We start from the raw sequence: 18,204 nt of genomic DNA on the forward strand, positions 1-18,204 counted from the left end.
GCTGGAAAAATCAACACAACTCAATCAAAAAGTGTGGAGGGGAAAAAGAAAAGTAGTTTGTGCCCAACGGGTGCAGCTCGAGGTGAGGCACTTTTTTTGGAAGGGGGGAAAGGAAATCTGTCCAAAAACAATGTCTTTCTTCAGAGATGTATCGGTGTGTGAGTATGCAGGTACTCGAGAACTCTCTGGGCATTTACTGTATATTTACCGTGTACCTACAATCCATCTTGCAGAGCGAGGCTGCAGCAGGACACGATGTTTTATTCTGTGGTCTTTTCCGCGCGGATGAAACTTCTGTTATCTCTAGCCGTCTGTAGCGCACGACTTGGCGGAGGGGAACGCAACGGGCGACTTGAGGAGCAGATCGTGTGCACGCACTCCTCCAAGTACGAAGCCGACACGTCGAAGCACATTATTAAACTATGATTCAGTCAACAAACCACAGGGATTCCTCTACAAAACTCCCTTAACAAGCCAGCTGGTGCATAATTCTGCATTGTGTGTGTGTGTGTGTGTGTGTGTGTGTGTGTGTGTGTGTGGGAAAAGCAAATTTCATACCTTTTAAAATAAATGCATCGCTACTGGAGCTAAGAGGAAGTCGGGGAGTGTGGATGGGATGGCAGCCACAGTACAGTACAGTACCTCAGTGGTGCCTGTAGACTGTATATAAGAAGCCCCCATTGGCTTTTGAGTTTTTAGATTTGTTTGAGATTTGCGGCCCTGAGATTAACTTTCACGAGCTGAAAACAGACTGTGAAATGGTGAACGTTCCAGACTGGACAACGCCTTGGTAGCAACCTGTCAATCACCTTGTAGCCCCGCCCCTAAAGCGTCCCCTGCTTTATGGTCTGTTTGACTCTAAATGACCATAATGTACTAAATGAACATCATGCTGCATTGAAGAAGACTTGAAACTAGAGATTGAGACATAAACTCATGTTTACAATGTTTACTGAGGGAATACATCAAGAGAAGTAGAGTCATTTATATAGACTTCTATACAACCAGAGGAGTCGCCCCCTGGTGGTCAGGAGAGAGAATGCAGCTTTAACATATGAAGCATAGACTTCTATACAACCAGAGGAGTCACCCCCTGGTGGTCAGGAGAGAGAATGCAGCTTTAACACATGAAGCATAGACTTCTATACAACCAGAGGAGTCGCCCCCTGGTGGTCAGGAGAGAGAATGCAGCTTTAACACATGAAGCATAGACTTCTATACAACCAGAGGAGTCGCCCCCTGGTGGTCAGGAGAGAGAATGCAGCTTTAACACATGAAGCATAGACTTCTATACAACCAGAGGAGTCGCCCCCTGGTGGTCAGGAGAGAGAATGCAGCTTTAACACATGAAGCACAGACTTCTATACAACCAGAGTAGTCACCCCTGGTGGTCAGGAGAGAGAATGCAGCTTTAACACATGAAGCACAGACTTCTATACAACCAGAGGAGTCGCCCCCTGGTGGCTGAAGTGTACTTCAGCATTAGCTTCACTTCTCAGTTGCATAATCTCGAGGCAACTGCTTCATATCATTATTGGGCAACGTACTGGTACATTAATCATACCTTTGCTTTTAAAGTGAAGCACTTTCATTATGTCAGAACTTCAGAGCCTTGAATACTATCATACATTTATCTTCAAGCTGCATTTCACACCTGAGAGTTTAACTCTCAGAGAGAGACCAAAGGGAGAGTCTGTGACCTCCAGGTGCCATGTCTGAGAGGCGCCACAACAACACAGCTTACCGTGGTTGAGATCCAAGCCGTAAAAGCAGAAATATCTTTGAACAGCAGTCGGATTAACTGTATCCTGGCACGCGTGCCACTTTTCACAATCGACACACTGAGCAAGAGGAAACAGTGTGAACACTGCAGTGTGGTCTGTCACATTCGCCGCCAGAGTTCTTAGAAATCCCTCCGTCTTAAAAACTATATCTCTCCACATATATGATCTGTCTGCTCCGCCGGCTGCTCTGCTGAGGCCTCGGCTGTGTCGGCGTCTGTGCTCGTAGGAGATAATTTGGTCTAATGCATTTTAAATGTTCTCGGAGTCTGGAGCGAGGACAAGTATTAATTGCCTCTGGCATCACTTGCATTTTTATCGACGCGGCCGCAACGGAACAACCTTGGCAATGATCGATTACTTATTTGTCGTAATCTACATTAACCCGTTTAATTACATTAAGTGTGGAGCTTTTTGTTGTCGATCGGGGCTCACCTTGGTTACAGGTGGTCCCGCCGTAGGCCGACTGGGAGCAGTCGCACACGTAGCCGTTGCTCTTCTCGACGCACCTCCCCCTGTTGTGGCAGAGGCTGGTGGAGCCGCTGCAGTAGCCGGGACACCCGGAGGTCACGCCCGGCGTCATCTTGGCCCGCTCCTCCAGGTCGAAGTTCACGCCGTTGACGGTCAGAGTCCGGATGCAGCCCAGGAAGCCTCTCTGCTGGGACGCCGTTCCTCCTGTGTGGGGAGAACAGCGGTGCTCAGATGCATCTGCGATGGTCGTATTCCCGTAAAGGCCGATGAGGACGCAACACAAAACACTGACTTTCATTTCCAGTCCACTCTGCCGGCGCTGGAGCGCGTGAAATCAAATTAACGCTAAACATAAAACACCACACCACAAATGTTCAAGACAGCTGATAATTATTGCTTCATAGAGGTGGGAGACGTCGACTTTTTTAGGTCAACGTATCACATTGTTATTACATACAACCAAGTGGGTATGACTTCCTTTCATGATCCCGCGAGGCCGATTTCTGAATTGGTCTGGCATATGTCTTGTGGTATATGTTGATGGAACAAACAGCAGGGATTCCATATGTTGCTAGACAGCAGAGGCATCAGACATGCTCACGGTATCGCATCGTGTCTCTGCCGCCTGCTGATGGACAGACGAAGGTCATTTCCCGCTATCGGAAAGAGACAACTCATTGTAGACTTGGTTCGTGCTATTGATGCTACGAGCTCCCGTTTCCCAGAGTGTATCTTTGTTCCCGGGGTCCCGTGTTCTCCAGCTCAATATCCTCTTAATATGACAGATTAACAAGACCTTTCAAAGGGTATATGTGGTCAGCGATGTTTCTTACCTGGGTCAATATGTTGAGATCACCCACCCACAGTTTGCAGCCGACTGATGTTACGCTGCTTGAAACCTACACCCTCAAAATTGCGGTTAAGACAGTTTTTTCTTGACAGTTTCTCCACAGTGGCCGAATGGATTTTGAATCATTCAAACTGCATTTTAAATGTTGGTCTTCCTTTGTTCTTTTGCTATCTGAACTGCAAGGATAGCCCCGGTCAATCTCTTACTTTGAGGACCCTGGAATAAAGGACCCTGGGAACACAGGACCCTGAAATAAAGGACCCTGGGGACATAGGACCCTTGAATGCCGGACCCTAGGAACGGAAACATAGGACTCTAGGATATAGGAGCCTGGAAACACATGATCCTGGGAACATTGGGCCCTTGAATACAAGACCTTGGAAACATAGGACCCTGCGGACATATGCCTCTGGGACCACAATATCCTAGGATATAAGACCCTGGAAGCATAGGACCCTGAGATATATATGACCCTAGGCATATACGACCTTGGGATATAAGACCCTGGGAACATAGAACCCTGGGAACAGGACCGTAAGATACAGGAAACCTGGGACCAATGACTCTGGAATATATGACCATGGGAACATTGGACCCTGGAAACATAGAACCCTCAGAGCATAGGTTCCTAGTAACATAGGACCCTTGAATACCGGACTCTAGGAACACGTGACCTTGGAAACATAGGTCTCTAGGATATAGGAGCCTGGAAACACAGAACCCAGGGAACATATGACTCCGGGAGCACAATATCCTCAGATATAAGACCCTAGGCATATACGACCTTGGGATACAAACCCTGGGAACATAGAACCCTGGGAACCGGACCCTGAGATACAGGAAACTTTGGACATAGGAATCTGGAACATATGACCATGGGAATATATGACCCTCAGAGCATAGGTTCCTCGTAGGACCCTTGAATACCGGACCCTAGGAACATATGACCTTGGGAACCGGACCCTGGAAACAAATCACCCTGGAAACATATGACCATTGGGACGTTTGACCTTGGGAACCTATGACCTTGGGATGTATTAATGTCTGATAAAATACGACAGAAGTGGTTGTTTTTCCATAACATACATTTAGAGCCCAATGTAGGCAAAACACATGGCGGTTTATCTTTTTAGTTTCACTGAATATATTGTATGTTCTTATAGTGCTTTTTTTTCAATTTTACAAAATGTTCTGTTCCAAACTACTAATCAGTTTTAAAATGGCAGGGAAGCCTTAATAGACGGCATAATCACATTGATCTTCTGAGAGAATGTCCTAACATTCCACCTTTGCTCTTTCTTCTGAAAACAATTAAATCTTCAACGAATGACAAGTTCTTCTGAGATCAGCTGAGTATTGCTCCCATTTGTCATTTCATTCCTCTGAGGAATTATTTCTGAAAGTAAATGACCCATTAAGTGCATGAACTGTGGGCCTACAGTAAAATGGAGAACACACTTTCTTTTTTTTTAAATGGGGTCTGTCCCCTCCAGAGGGTTGGTGTATTATTAAAGAGACACATTAAAATGTCAGGTTGGGGGCGGGGCTGTGAGAGAGGAGAAAGACCGCAGCCTCCCGAACCAGAGCAATAATGAAAGAATAATAAAATACATCAGTTCTTCACAGCAGCTAACAGGGCAGGTTGCTATTTGTTGTTACTGTATCGTTAGCTGCAATTCTTCTCTCCATCTGCCTTTGTACTGCCACTATTGTACGAGATGGGGAATAAAAACACCTCTTTGCTCTGTGCAGAAATTCATTTCAACGTTCCCGTTAAAAGCTAACATGAGCTGCACTTCTGAATGATTTTTTAGGCACAAAACAGTGTGAGCTCCGTCTCCCTTTTCTCTCAGCTGTGCTCCGAAAAGGATCACCTCAAGGTCAGCGTGGAGACGAGGAAATTAAAGCATCGACCAATAACTCACTTCTTTTTAAAGTACATGTGGCATTTGAGTTTTGTAATAAGGTATCTGAACCTTTCCTTTCAAGCTGCACCGATAGATATCCTTATTTTAACAACGAAAAGGCGCCGCTCCTGCTGACGAACCCGCTGAGAAATCATCAATGGACTCTGCGGTTCTTAATTGTTTCTTTCAGTTGATTGTTTCGGTTTTAATTGCCCACAAATTTCCTGTTTTGGCTCACGCTGACCCACCCTAATTTCCAGCAGCAGCCCAGTGTTTCCAGTCAAAGTCTCCAGCGCTACCAGCAGCTAACGGCGCAGACGAAATAAGCAACATTGCTGATGACAACAGTGGAGCACTTAGTGGCTTAAGAGCCTGCTATTCCCCTCAGGAGCCGGAGGAGATCAGCAACAGCGCCTATCGGACTGGTGTGAGCCGGTCTTTACGTCTCGCTGCAATTAATGCCAGCCGGTCTCTGGCGGCGCGTCCAGCCTACCCACAAACAGCTGGCTGCTGAGGCGCAGGCGGAGGTGTCCGTCAGCCGGAGCCTCCAGGAAGCGCAGAGGGAGCTGGTCGACCTGCAGCGACGCCTCCTTCACGTTGCGCTCGGCCCTCACGAAGTGCCACTGCCTGTCGTTCAGAGGGAGGTGGGACTTCAGGGTCAGGACCGCTGGACCGTTTCCCACATCAAAGGAGAAAGTCACCACCGAGGGAGCTGGACAGCCGGTGGGGGAATCACACACACACACATAGACAGACACACACACACAGACACACACACGACAGCCCGGTCAGAATGTGATATTAGGTGTTTTATGCTCCTCTCTATTCTCCCTTTCTGATGCAATGCGATACAACGCTGCTGGGAAAACTTGATGACCTGAATAGATTTATGAGGGGGCTCGGCTGACAGCTCGTCAATATTTCACAACGTCTCCGACGCCGCAGCAATACATAATGGCTCCAAATATCCTGAGAACTCCTTCCCTCAGGTTTGTGAGACAAAAACACACGCCGCAATCACCTACAACACACGGACCTGCAAGACACAGCTGAGGGACGCAGGAGACGACGTGCCCCCGGATTGTTTAACGCAATCGTAAAAACATTACAACTGCGGCGTATATCTTTATCGGCGCTCGTGTAAACAAGTCAATCTTTTTGCATAAATAGATGTGTTTTTATCTCCTCTTTTCCTGCAGTAAATCTGCGAGGAGATCTCCCCCATCTGGCGCGTTCATTAAGGACTTCGGCGTCACTGTTTAACGCCTCCCGTGACAGCCTGACGTCGCCGCCGTCATTACGACTACATCACACGCCGCAGACCTGACAGCGCGCTTCTCGGGGAAATTGAACTGTCAGCTATATTACAGCTAACATGTCCCTCTTAGAACAGCGAAATAAATACCGCTGACAGCTTTGGCGGGGTGTTCTGATGCATGTACGGTGTGTTGCATGTCCGTGCCATGTGTGTCTCTCTCTACTCACAGCTCAGCTCCACTCGGATGAAGTCCTTGAGGCCCTGGTTCTCCAGAAACACTCCTGACGGAGCGCTCGTCTTGAAGTAGAAGGAGATATCCGAGGCGAGCTCGGCCTGCAGGGTGGGGAAGTAGAGGTAGGAGGACTCCTGGTAGAACGACGCGGCGTTCCACAGGGACTCTGGGAAGGGAAAGGAAAGATGAGAGTAAAGTGGAGGGAGGAAGAGGCTGCACACTGAATAATAAACCTCATTTGTCTATTTCCTGTTGCCTCCTTTGTTTATCTCACTCGCATTCTTTGCTCACACGACATCAGTGTTCCCACTGTTCCCAGTGTCGGCTCCCGGCGTGAGACAGACGGCCGGCTGTGGTCTCCGGGGTTAAGATGCACACAACCGGCAGTCTGTCTCCACCTCCCTAAAGAGGCTTTTACAGCGCTGCAGCGGCACGACTCCGTCTCATCTCCGTGTGGCGAGAGCTCGGCAGTCGGGAAGACGGGAAACGGTTTCATTATTTGAACCAACAACCCGATGCTGTCGCTTCTGTGGCGAGACGGCCTTCGCCGCTCGCGTAGTTATGAGGATGCCAGCTTTTTAATTAGCTGCTTTATTGGAGAACACAGAACTCTTGTTGGGAGAGTTCAATGCTGCGGTACCCGGGGAAATAAAAGAAACGATCAGAATGTGTTTATTAAAGGTTCTCTGTGAGATATTCAGAGCATTATTATAGCAGCAAACAACTATTACCGATGTAAAGACTTAGAGGAGTGAGTCCACCTGAGCAGAGAAGCTCTTGCTAAGCTTTACTGAGCTTTGTTCACACATCCCGGTGCTTTTAGTGCACGTGAGTGTGCAATAAAAGAGTGCACGCTCTTTAGTGCACGTGAGTGTGCAATAAAGAGTGCACGCTCTTTAGTGCACGTGAGTGTGCAATAAAAGTGTGCACGCTCTTTAGTGCCCTCTATGCCAAAGAGCCTGCCCTCCAGTTCTCAGGTTTTGCGCCGTTAGCACCGTTAGCTGCTCAGCCGTCGCCATGTTGAGAGCCGAGTGGAGTCAATAGATGAGCTCTGAATATCAGATGCAGAACCTTTAAGAGCAAGAACATGACCATTTTTAGGGCTGTACAATCATGGCCAAAATGACAATCACAATTATTTGTCGTGATTAATAATTGATTTCAGCAAAAAAAAAAAAAAAGTGCTTTCCCATTTAAACAAAGAGCAACATAACATACAGTATATACGTGAAAGCATCTCGATCAATACCAACATTTAAAAGGCATTTCAAAAAGGGCAACATCACAGTCGATCCTCTTTATTTCACTGCGGAAAGCCAAAATCCTGATTGCGGATAAATATTGGATTGATTGTGCAGCCCTGGTTTGACATGAAATCATTTCTATTTAAATGACAGTTCATGTTCACACATTCATGACATAACAGTGCGAGCTCACGATCACAATGTCTCACAATGTGTCGAAATAAGACGGACGCATTGCTGGAAACTTTCTGGATGTCTTGTGCGGAGCTGAAAACACATTTGACATGGACTCCACTTGGTTTAACACGACACCGCGGGGGGTCTGCACTTCATTTGACTGCAGATGAGCTAATAAAAAAAATCCCCTGCCCTTTGTCCACAGCTCACTGTGGGACATGAAGCAATAAATATCTACATCCTCTTTCATGTTCCAGCGCTGCTGTCCAGCTCCCCCCTCCCCTTCTGTGTCGCTCCACATTTGTTGGCACCCCTGCCTGGCTGCAGAAACAGGAGTTTGAGAATCCGATTTTACGAGGTTACGATCCACGCGAGCCAGTTGTCCGACTTTGCGGCGGGACAGATTAACTATCCGTGGACAAAACGAGGCCACGGCGTGAGCTCGGGTTGCCTCTGATATCGAACCCTGAGCCCGGGGAATGGAGGCCTCCTGCATCTGCAGCCAAAATCTGGCACAGCAGCTCCAGCACTGAGGTGATCACCTACTGTCTCCATAACAACGCAGCGGGCCGAGGAGGAAGACGGCCTCTGAGCCCGTCCTGTTGGTGTCTCCGACCGCGATCTGGCTCACGGGCAGATGGTCTTTATAGGAGAGGATTCCCGTGTCGTTAGCCCTGTGTCACACACACACACACACATACAGAAATGAATAGCAACACGGTGCCCTCGGGGTAGATGCCTTTCTGGGAGGTCCAGATAAAGGCATCCATTCTTCTGCATTAGTGCACAACGCAGAGTAAACACATTAAAAAAGGGAGCAATCTATCACAATGCAGACAACTGCCGCTGGAAATATGCAAACTGAGCTGAATCCAGAGCGGCTTTGCAGGGGATTAGCGTGCGGTAAACAAAGACATTCAGAGATTCTAATACAGCCAAACCATAATGCATACGCCTTTTGTTTCTCTCAGTGCTTAAAAAGTCTTATTAGATTGCTGCGGGATTGTATGTATGAGCAGCAATTATTCATCCCGGAGATTCAATTGTTGGAGCGACGGTGGCCGAGTCTGCGAGGGAGCCGCAGACGGACGGATCCTCGGTTCCGCTGATTGAGAGAAATATTCACTCTGAATTAACATTTTTTGAATGCCTAATAGATGAATTGATTAATTAATCATTAGTCGTCTTTCCGTGGAGGGCGGTACAGTAGTTTATGAATAAACCACAGTTTGATTATGAGATAGCAGTGATATTACTTTCTTTTTTCAGGGATCCTTCTTTTGAATTCATAATAGGAACCTTATATTTAGATCTCTTATGGTATTTAGCTGCCGGTTTATCAGGAACACCTAAACGAATGTGGGCTGATGAAACAGTTAAATATAAATCAATAACTCATCCCTTCATCAAGGATGTAACGGTCATGTGTTGTTGCTTTAGAGAAGTGTGGAGGATGTATTGTAAGTAGATATACTCAAGTACTACACTCAAGTACAAAGTCAAGGTACTTGTACTTTAATTGAGTGTATCCATTTTCTGCTATTTTCTTCTTCTAGTCAACAACTGGTAAATATTGTATTTGTTACTCCACTACATCTCAGAGGGAAATATTGTACTTTTTTACTACATATTACGAAAAAGGTATTTTTGTACATGCTGCTCTTAAATGTAATTTCAATGTATTCAGTATTTCAGGGTTCATACACATCCTGATCAATGCATTTCCATGACTTTAAACCAAATTTCTGGGTGTAAACAGTAAAAAGTGAGTAATTGTAGTATTTAAACTAACAATGAGAACACAAAGCATACAGTAAACCTTAAATGACTCAAATGAATGAGACAATAGTTTGATTAAAAGAATAAACATTTATATAGATGCCTGTATGTATGCCTGCTTATATTTTGAGCGTCTTTCTTTTAAAAGCATATTCATTATTTCAAACTCAGCGTAAATGAACGTCATGAATATAACACATTTACATGACTTTTACACAACTTTTGGGATTTTTTCTTTTTTTTTTCAAGGACTTTTCCAAAGCCTGGAAATAACCATTTTAAAATTCCATGATGGTTTTCCATGAGCGTAAGAACCCTGTTATTTATACAGTGTATGGTCTAAGTGCCCAATTAATTTGATGTGTGTGTAAATATGTAGATAAGGTGGTCTCCGTTCATGGCCGAAGAGCCCACTTAAAAGATTGATTAATTAATAAACACCGCAGCTATAGAATACAAAATACACATTTCCGCAGCAATATGGATCCAAAAACATCGTAAAATATCAACCCTCTAAATCAAATATATTTTGCAAAAAAAGACATGCAAACACCCCTCCTGGACTATAAATGCCACACATGTGTGTGTGTGTGTGTGTGTGTGTGTGTGTGTGTGTGTACCATGCGTCCGTGTCGGCGTCACAGTTGCAGAAGTAGTTCATGTCCACGCAGTTCTCCTCCAGGCTGCAGGAGCACTGCTGCACTCCGGGCAAGAAGCCTCCCCAGTAGCTCCGCCTCTCTCCCTCCCAGTCCAGCCACCAGGTGAGCGGACTGCCGTCTGAAACACAACACCGGACAGTCAGTGACCACGGCAACGGGCTGCTGCCAGCCAGCCAGCCAGCACTGGAGCTGGAGCTCAAGTAGGTCACGGTCACGGGTTATATTTGGAGGATTGCATTGTTTCGCCTCACTGGCTTTATCTCAAAATGGAAGAAAAAAAGTACACATGGAGGAGCACTGGAAAAAAAGAAGATAAAAAAAGGACATCAAACACGAATGAAGAACGTATCGATAAGCATGAGACAGAAACCAGAGGCAGACGTGCAGAGAGGCTTCCATTATGTGAGACATTATTGTCACACTTCATCCCTCTTCTTCAGCCACACCCTCCTCCGAGACTACCTGTCCATCAAATGCCCTCAGACTCTTTCCTCGGATTTTCATTCATAAACTTTATTTATATGTCTGCACCGGCATTCTCTCTGGTGTCCACCAGGGGGCGACTCCCCTGGTGGACACCAGAGTTCTGACATAATGAAAGTGCTTCACTTTAAAAGCAAAGGTATGATAAATGTACCAGTACGTTGCCCAATAATGACATGAAGCAGTTGCCTCAAGATTATGCAACTGAGAAGTATATGTATAGAAGTATATGTTTCATGTGTTAAAACTGCATTCTATCTACTGACCACCAGGGGGCGACTCCCCTGGTTGTATAGAAGTATATGTTTCATGTGTTAACGCTGCATTCTCTCTCCTGACCACCAGGGGGCGACTCCTCTAGTTGTATAGAAGTCTATGCTTCATGTGTTGAAGCTGCATTCTCTCTCCTGACCACCAGGGGGCGACTCCCCTGGTTGTATAGAAGTATATGTTTCATGTGTTAAAACTGCATTCTATCTACTGACCACCAGAGGGCGACTCCCCTGGTTGTATAGAAGTATATGTTTCATGTGTTAAAACTGCATTCTATCTACTGACCACCAGGGGGCGACTCCCCTGGTTGTATAGAAGTATATGCTTCATGTGTTAAAGCTGCATTCTCTCTCCTGACCACCAGGGGGCGACTCCCCTGGTTGTATAGAAGTATATGCTTCATGTGTTAAAACTGCATTCTCTCTCCTGGCCACTAGGGGACGACTCCCCTGGTTGTATAGAAGTATATGCTTCATGTGTTAACGCTGCATTCTCTCTCCTGACCACCAGGGGGCGACTCCTCTGGTTGTATAGAAGTCTATGCTTCATGTGTTGAAGCTGCATTCTCTCTCCTGACCACCAGGGGGCGACTCCCCTGGTTGTATAGAAGTATATGCTTCATGTGTTAAAACGGCATTCTATCTACTGACCACCAGGGGGTGACTCCTCTGGTTGTATAGAAGTATATGTTTCATGTGTTAAAACTGCATTCTCTCTCCTGGCCACCAGGGGGCGACTCCCCTGGTTGTATAGAAGTATATGCTTCATGTGTTAAAACTGCATTCTCTCTCCTGGCCACTAGGGGGCGACTCCTCTGGTTGTATAGAAGTCTACTAAAAATAAATTGTCGCTTGTATGTCCCTCATAATTACGACGTAATTGTCTATCACAACATTCTTCAGATTAAACGTGATTTCAACAGGATATGATTCTATTACGAGACGACACATGACGTTATCTCCCTCCCACTTTCCCGTACGGCCGTAACTCCCCTCATCAGCCTCGCGGGCGCCGACCTCGTGCTCGTTCACCCGCTCACCTGCTCCCACCTCCCCCATCCGTCACCGGCTACTTAAACCAGTCATGTACTCCCTTTGTCGGTTCATCATCGTTGCCGCGTGGAGTTTTTGTTGCCTGTCACCTGTAAACTATTCACACTAAATCACCGGACCGTCCCCGTCTGCCTCGACCTTCATGCATTCGAGCCGTCTGCAGCACACGCACTCCGGCCGTGACACAATATAATGAGGATAGAATACAGCAAATAAAAGTGGGAATGAAGGAAGAAACAAAAGAAAAATAAACATCTTTGATAATTAGAAAATTTTGTATATTAATCAACAGATCTAGTTTTTTCAGCACACTTAATTTCCTCCTTTGGAGCAATATGCAAAATGCAATACAAGCATGCGACACCTTGACACCCACTGTGCATCCATCGTTATTATCAACTCGACTTCTAAAAGCCTCACCAGGGACTTGGCGCTCAATATACTTTGCATCTGTTGCTTTGCTCAATTGCATGTGACAGTTTCATCCGAGCAGTAAACAATAAACAAACCTCTTTTTTTTGGTAATCAAACCAAAATGGGTTACGTTCTCCGGTGTTTTTGTCCTGATTCTCTGCTTGTGACACGTTGTCTGTGCCTCAACATTAAAGCCGTAACGCATCGCCTCCACTAAGGGGTTAAGTGGTCCGGCCTCCATCATCCGTCACACGGCGTGCGATGGAGACGAGGCGAGCCGGTGGGGAAAAGCCCATTAAGCTACATGTCACCATACATAATCAAGTGTCACATGCTACGATGCTTTCGTCCTACCCAGCATGCATTAGAGCCGCATCCGTTTATATGTACGGACACACATGTCATAGTCGCCCGATGCGGCAAAAAGAACGCCCCGCCGCCATGAAGCCGCCCTCCGTGTGGAGATAACGCTCCGTGGGAATCTGAAGGGCCGCTGATGCGATAAGCTTAAGACAGGATAATAAAGCAAGCCAACATCTGCATTACAAATTATGACGTGATAAATGCATGAAAATAATACTCTTTATTGTCTCCCTGCCCTCCTAATCCGCTGCTGGTTTTAAAAACACTCCTCAGACGCTGAACAGGTGCACAAATACGAGGAGGCAACGATCGATGCTTCCTGAAGGAGGAGTGAGTGCCGCTCGCTGCCTCAAATTGGATGGATCTTGTCAGGACTTGTTCACAGCAGGCGAAGCCAATGCATCTCACTCCCTCCTTCACTGAGAGTAATGGACGTCTACATGTGGACCACAGCTGCATGAAGCAGGGATGCATCAATACCCGAAACCAATACTTTGGCTTTAAGTATCAGCCGGGTTCCGAGTACCGGGTATTAATTAATATGCTGTGTGCCTCGAGAGCGTGATTATTATCTCACAACATATCAGGCTTGACTTGACTTTAATTGCTTTTCTAACTTTGTAAAAAAACAAGTAACGAATGCATTTTCTGACTATATTTATCCAGCAACTTTTTAAAAAATGAAAAAAAAATGAAATGAAAGAATTGGTGTAAACTTTTTTCTTTTATGCAACAACAACTTGGTCAAAACTTCAACAGGAATAAAATATAAAGTGGATATAAAAAGGGTATAAATATCGAATTCAATTGAATAGATCGTCCCCGATACCCGATCCAGTATCGGCCTGATGTCTGATATCGGTATTGATGCATAGATCCCCCACAATGCACAGGAGCTGGGAACAAAGAGGCAACGCTGGGGGAGAACAATCCGCAGAGAAGCCACGGTGGAAACGGTGGCATTTAAACACAGAACAAGAGCTAGTTGTCAGTAAAAATTGGTGTTGCATCAATCACACAAACGACTAAGAGCGCGTTGCTCAGCGCGACTGTACAAACGCTCCCTTTGATACAAATAAATAAATAAAAACAAGACACATGTCAACATCTGAGACCCCGTCTCTCCCACGGATCTTTAACGAGACAAACAATGTACGATTCGGCTTTCCGTTCATGAAACACAACCAAACACAACCTAGACTCGTCAGGTGGATACACATCAAGGAACGCATCGACACTGGAAAAATATATTCATACGCATGTGAAACCCGCAAGCCAGAATGACCTTTAAGCAACTTTAAAGGGTGCATGTTGGGATCTGAACCCTTAGTCGGTTCTCTGTGGTCGTCTGCCTGGATCAGACAACATGTGAGTCAACAGGCCATTATTGATCTGCACCCCTTCCCATGTCACATGCAGGCTCATTAGACCGCCTGCAAACCAATCAGAGCAGACGGGGCTCTTAAAGAGACAGGCGCTAAAATGGAGCATACCAGACAAGAGGGTGAATACAGGTGTAAAATAACGTGTTTTTGGAGCGTTAAAGCATCTAAACATGTTGTAGTAGAAACCTTAAACCTGAAAATGAGCATGACGTGTCTCCTTTAATTCATCACGAGTATGGAATAAGAAAAAAGTGGAACTCCGACCACAGCTGAACGTCGTTCCAAGGACATTGAGCGAGCAGTAAAGACGTTAGGCGGCTAAACTCTCGGCAAACGGCTGCGTTTATAAATCCGGTCGACTGCTTTCGAACATCTGCTGTTGTTGCTTTCCCTGTAAGTTAGCGCGATAAGTGCATTTCGGTCCAATAATTAATTTGAATGTGTTCCTCAAAGTACGTGCGATATCAAAAGTGATATTGTTCGTGGCAAAGTGAAGAGCTAAAAGAGGAATTCGACCTTCTGTGCTCAAACAACAAATGCAAACCATCGAGAAAGATCCCGATGTGTTCTGGCAGCTTTAAAATAGGCAGCGTCCTGTCTCCCTTTGATGTCTGGTGTGATAATGGACTTGTTTGTTTGCGCACGCATGGCACCCGGGGAACGGGGGATCTGGGACTTCATGAATGTTTCATGGTTTAAGAGCAAATGTTTGGATGTTTGGGGGAGGGGAGGGCACCGTCGGCGCCGAGGCAGTTCAAGATGAATGCACACGGAAAGAGATTGGAGGCCACCTCTCTGGTTATTGTGAAAATTGCAAGGAGAGCGAAGCAGGAGGCCGGGTGTTGCGGGGCCGGCCTGACTCACAATCGCACGACGCAACAACAAACAGTTCCCCGGCGCTGCAGAGTACACAACGGCTCGTCTCGCTGAGGTCACGTTCAGATCAACTTAGAGCCGCCGGAGGGGAGCAACAAACACAGAGCAGCATCGTCTGGATGCATCGGTCTCAAAACTGCCCAAAAATGCGTTTATTCCTTAAAAAAAAAATGCATAGGTTCATTTGAATTTAAATGTCCAATACGATGAGAGACATAAGGCAGTTTCTGACAGTGGATTGGTAGCATCTGGGATCTTTTATTTTTTTTAATGGATTTTTTTTTTTACCTCAAATGTGTTATACAAGTATAGCAAACCCCTTCAGGGAATGACTCACCGTGACAGAGTGTGTGTTCCCAGGAGAGAGAGAGAGAGAGAGAGAGAGAGAGAGAGAGAGAGCGAGTGTGTGAAGCTCAGTTTATTTACTACTCCGGACTCGACCCCGGCTCCTTTGTCTTGCTCGCCACCAGCTGACTACATGAAGGGAGTTAGCGCCCAATTCGGCGCCACCACTTTGTCCGCTGGGCTCACTTAAGGCGAAACATTGCCTTCATGCACCGGTCAATTTGTAGATTTTGAGCTGTTTTGCTTCCATAACACGTCTTCTTTCAGTCTCGTGGAAAGAAAACATCCAACATACACTTTGAGGTTGTTGTTGTTTTTTACTAGATTTCTCCTAAATTCACCAAAAGCATAATTTATACTTTTAAATATAACATTTCTGAAAACGTGTAACGTGTCTTAGTGTCAGTGATGAAGTGGTGAAGTTTCATGGTGATATCTATGAGTTCATGTGTTGACCCTCTTCACCTGTAGAGTCTTCATCATGGTGCAATGTAACTAAACATATTTAAAGGACGTTTTCTCTCCATGAGTTTGTTCTCAGACTCTGATCCAGAAATCTCTACTTCAGCAGCTCTTACATCACCAAACTTTCCTCTTTCATTCCTTCATATGTTCTGAGGGTTTATGCAGAGGGGTTTGTTCACACTGCATCCAGAGCCTCATTTATATAACATTTACGACTAAAAATATGGCGAATTAAATTGTGTTTAAATTCTTGACAGTATTTCCTGATTTATGGAGTGATGAAAAGAAATATCAAAAAGTCCCATTGTCAAAACCGTTGACTCTAATTTGACAATAAAATTTGGATCCTGCCTTTATCCAATGTTTAGATTTATTTTCTGGAAATCCATGCAATAAAAAAAAAGCCAAGCTCTATAGTGCTTTTTCACAATAAAATCTAACTATTGAATTTTTTCCAACAACTAAAATATATTTATTAAAATTATTTTTTTTTTTCGACAGCCCTTGTAAGTATGCATTCCTGTTAGAACAATTATTTGGCCTGAAAGAAACCCTGCCTCGTCGTATCATAACCGCTGTGGAGTGGTTTGGCGTCTGATAAGCCTTCGAGCGCATTGATCCGCTCCTCAAACTGCACGGAGACTTCCTGGATCGCATTGCATGTCTCACCAGACGCCTCCACCAACGCAGGCCCTCGCATTTTTATTGCATTTATTTTTTAAATGCAGGGCTGTTTTCAGTCTGAACACCCACTACGTCGGCTACATTCAAAGGCAAAGGACAACAGACCAAAAAAATCCCTTCCTCTTTCTCCTATGATATAATAAACACAAAACATGTGCGTCACAGCCAACATGTGTTCAAGGACGGGACCGACAACCCGGTTATGTTATCGCTCGGTAGCAAATATACCCTAAAAGTCGGGTTACGAGCCGCTACTACCTTCAGTCAGTGTCCCCGTTAGCTCCCCGTTGTAGCCAGCTGGGGCTCCTGCTAGCGCTCCGTTACTTCCCCGCTAACTTCCGCTAGCTCCCCGAAAACCACTGAAGGTAGCGGGACCAGGCTTTGACACCCAACTTGGGGACGCGGGCAGTAGCAGCGACAGGTAGCAGCAGCAGCGGCCGGTAACAGCAGCAGCGACCGGTAGCAGCAGCAGCGCTAGCTAGCAGTAGCGCTGCTCCTAGCTTGCTACAGCGGGGACACTGACCGGAGGTAGGAGCGGCTTGTAACCCGACTTTTACGGTATGTAAAAAAAGCCACACCCACAATGCAACAGTTTATTGGCTCAAGCTCCGTACACCAAGAGGAAAAGGTCGCTGACCTTTCGTATTGAAGAGACGGGACTTCTTGCAGTTGTAAACCACTTCCTGTTGGCACTGCTCCGAGCCCGTCACGACGGCGCGCAGCTGCTCCGGCGAGGCGCTGTAGTCGAACCTCGTGATGTGCGGTTTGTCGAGGGAGGAGCCGTGCACCGCCACCGCAGCCGTGATGTTGTGCGCCAACACCGTCCACACCTTCTCCTCTGAAACGAGAGGAGAACAAAAAATGGATTCCGTTAGCTCAAAACAAGTCTGGACACCAACCTAACGAATGCACTTGTTTTCCAAGCCTCAAACCTTCATATCAACCTTTCAGTTGCACAAGCAGAAGAAATCCTTGCTAATAATCTTGCATTTGCTGCTTATACAGTACGAGACACTAGGAGAGTTTGTACAATGAAATCAGACGAGGAATCCATCCTATTACCCCCCTCCCCTCCGTTTCCATTATCTGGATTCCATGTTTACTCAAGCCTGAGAGAAAATCCCTCTCCACTTTGTGATTATTCACATCAGGTTGTCAGGTTTAGAGCTATTTACATTTCTTATGGATTCCTTAATTGAGGTCAAGTAGAGGCGTATCTGCTGCCGAACGATTCAGCTTCGTGAAGGGGAAGACTGAACACACACAGAACCGAGACAGCGGTGGGATGTGGCTCCCCTTCTGTAGCGTCACCGCTACATTAACCTTGCGGAGGAAAAAAAAAAGAGGACAAAAGTGTAGCCGAGGAAGCTGTGACAGCCCGTCTCCATGGTGTCAAAACTTCACTCAACGCGTTTTGTCCTACGTGTCATGGGAGCCGTGGATCAGGACGTGTCCGGCTCGCTGTCCGTCAAATGTCACGTCATCCGGTGATCGCTCAGGTGACGC

At 46.0% G+C, this 18,204-nt stretch overlaps 1 protein-coding gene across 1 annotated transcript in view; it reads right to left on the reverse strand.

Annotated features, from left to right (window-relative positions):
• The window catches only part of cntnap5a (contactin associated protein family member 5a), a gene marked incomplete at both ends in the record, with an annotated part of 95,738 nt that overhangs the window by 12,517 nt on the left and 65,017 nt on the right, over nt 1-18,204 (reverse strand). The window contains 6 exons of the mRNA XM_079229722.1: nt 2,217-2,456; nt 5,503-5,721; nt 6,495-6,665; nt 8,467-8,594; nt 10,320-10,476; nt 17,336-17,536. Of these exons, the coding sequence (XP_079085848.1) occupies nt 2,217-2,456; nt 5,503-5,721; nt 6,495-6,665; nt 8,467-8,594; nt 10,320-10,476; nt 17,336-17,536 (1,116 nt within the window). The remainder of the gene's footprint in view (nt 1-2,216; nt 2,457-5,502; nt 5,722-6,494; nt 6,666-8,466; nt 8,595-10,319; nt 10,477-17,335; nt 17,537-18,204) is intronic.

Source organism: Taurulus bubalis (genome assembly GCF_910589615.1).
Source record: "Taurulus bubalis genome assembly, chromosome: 1".
Classification (NCBI taxonomy): Eukaryota; Metazoa; Chordata; class Actinopteri; order Perciformes; family Cottidae; genus Taurulus; species Taurulus bubalis.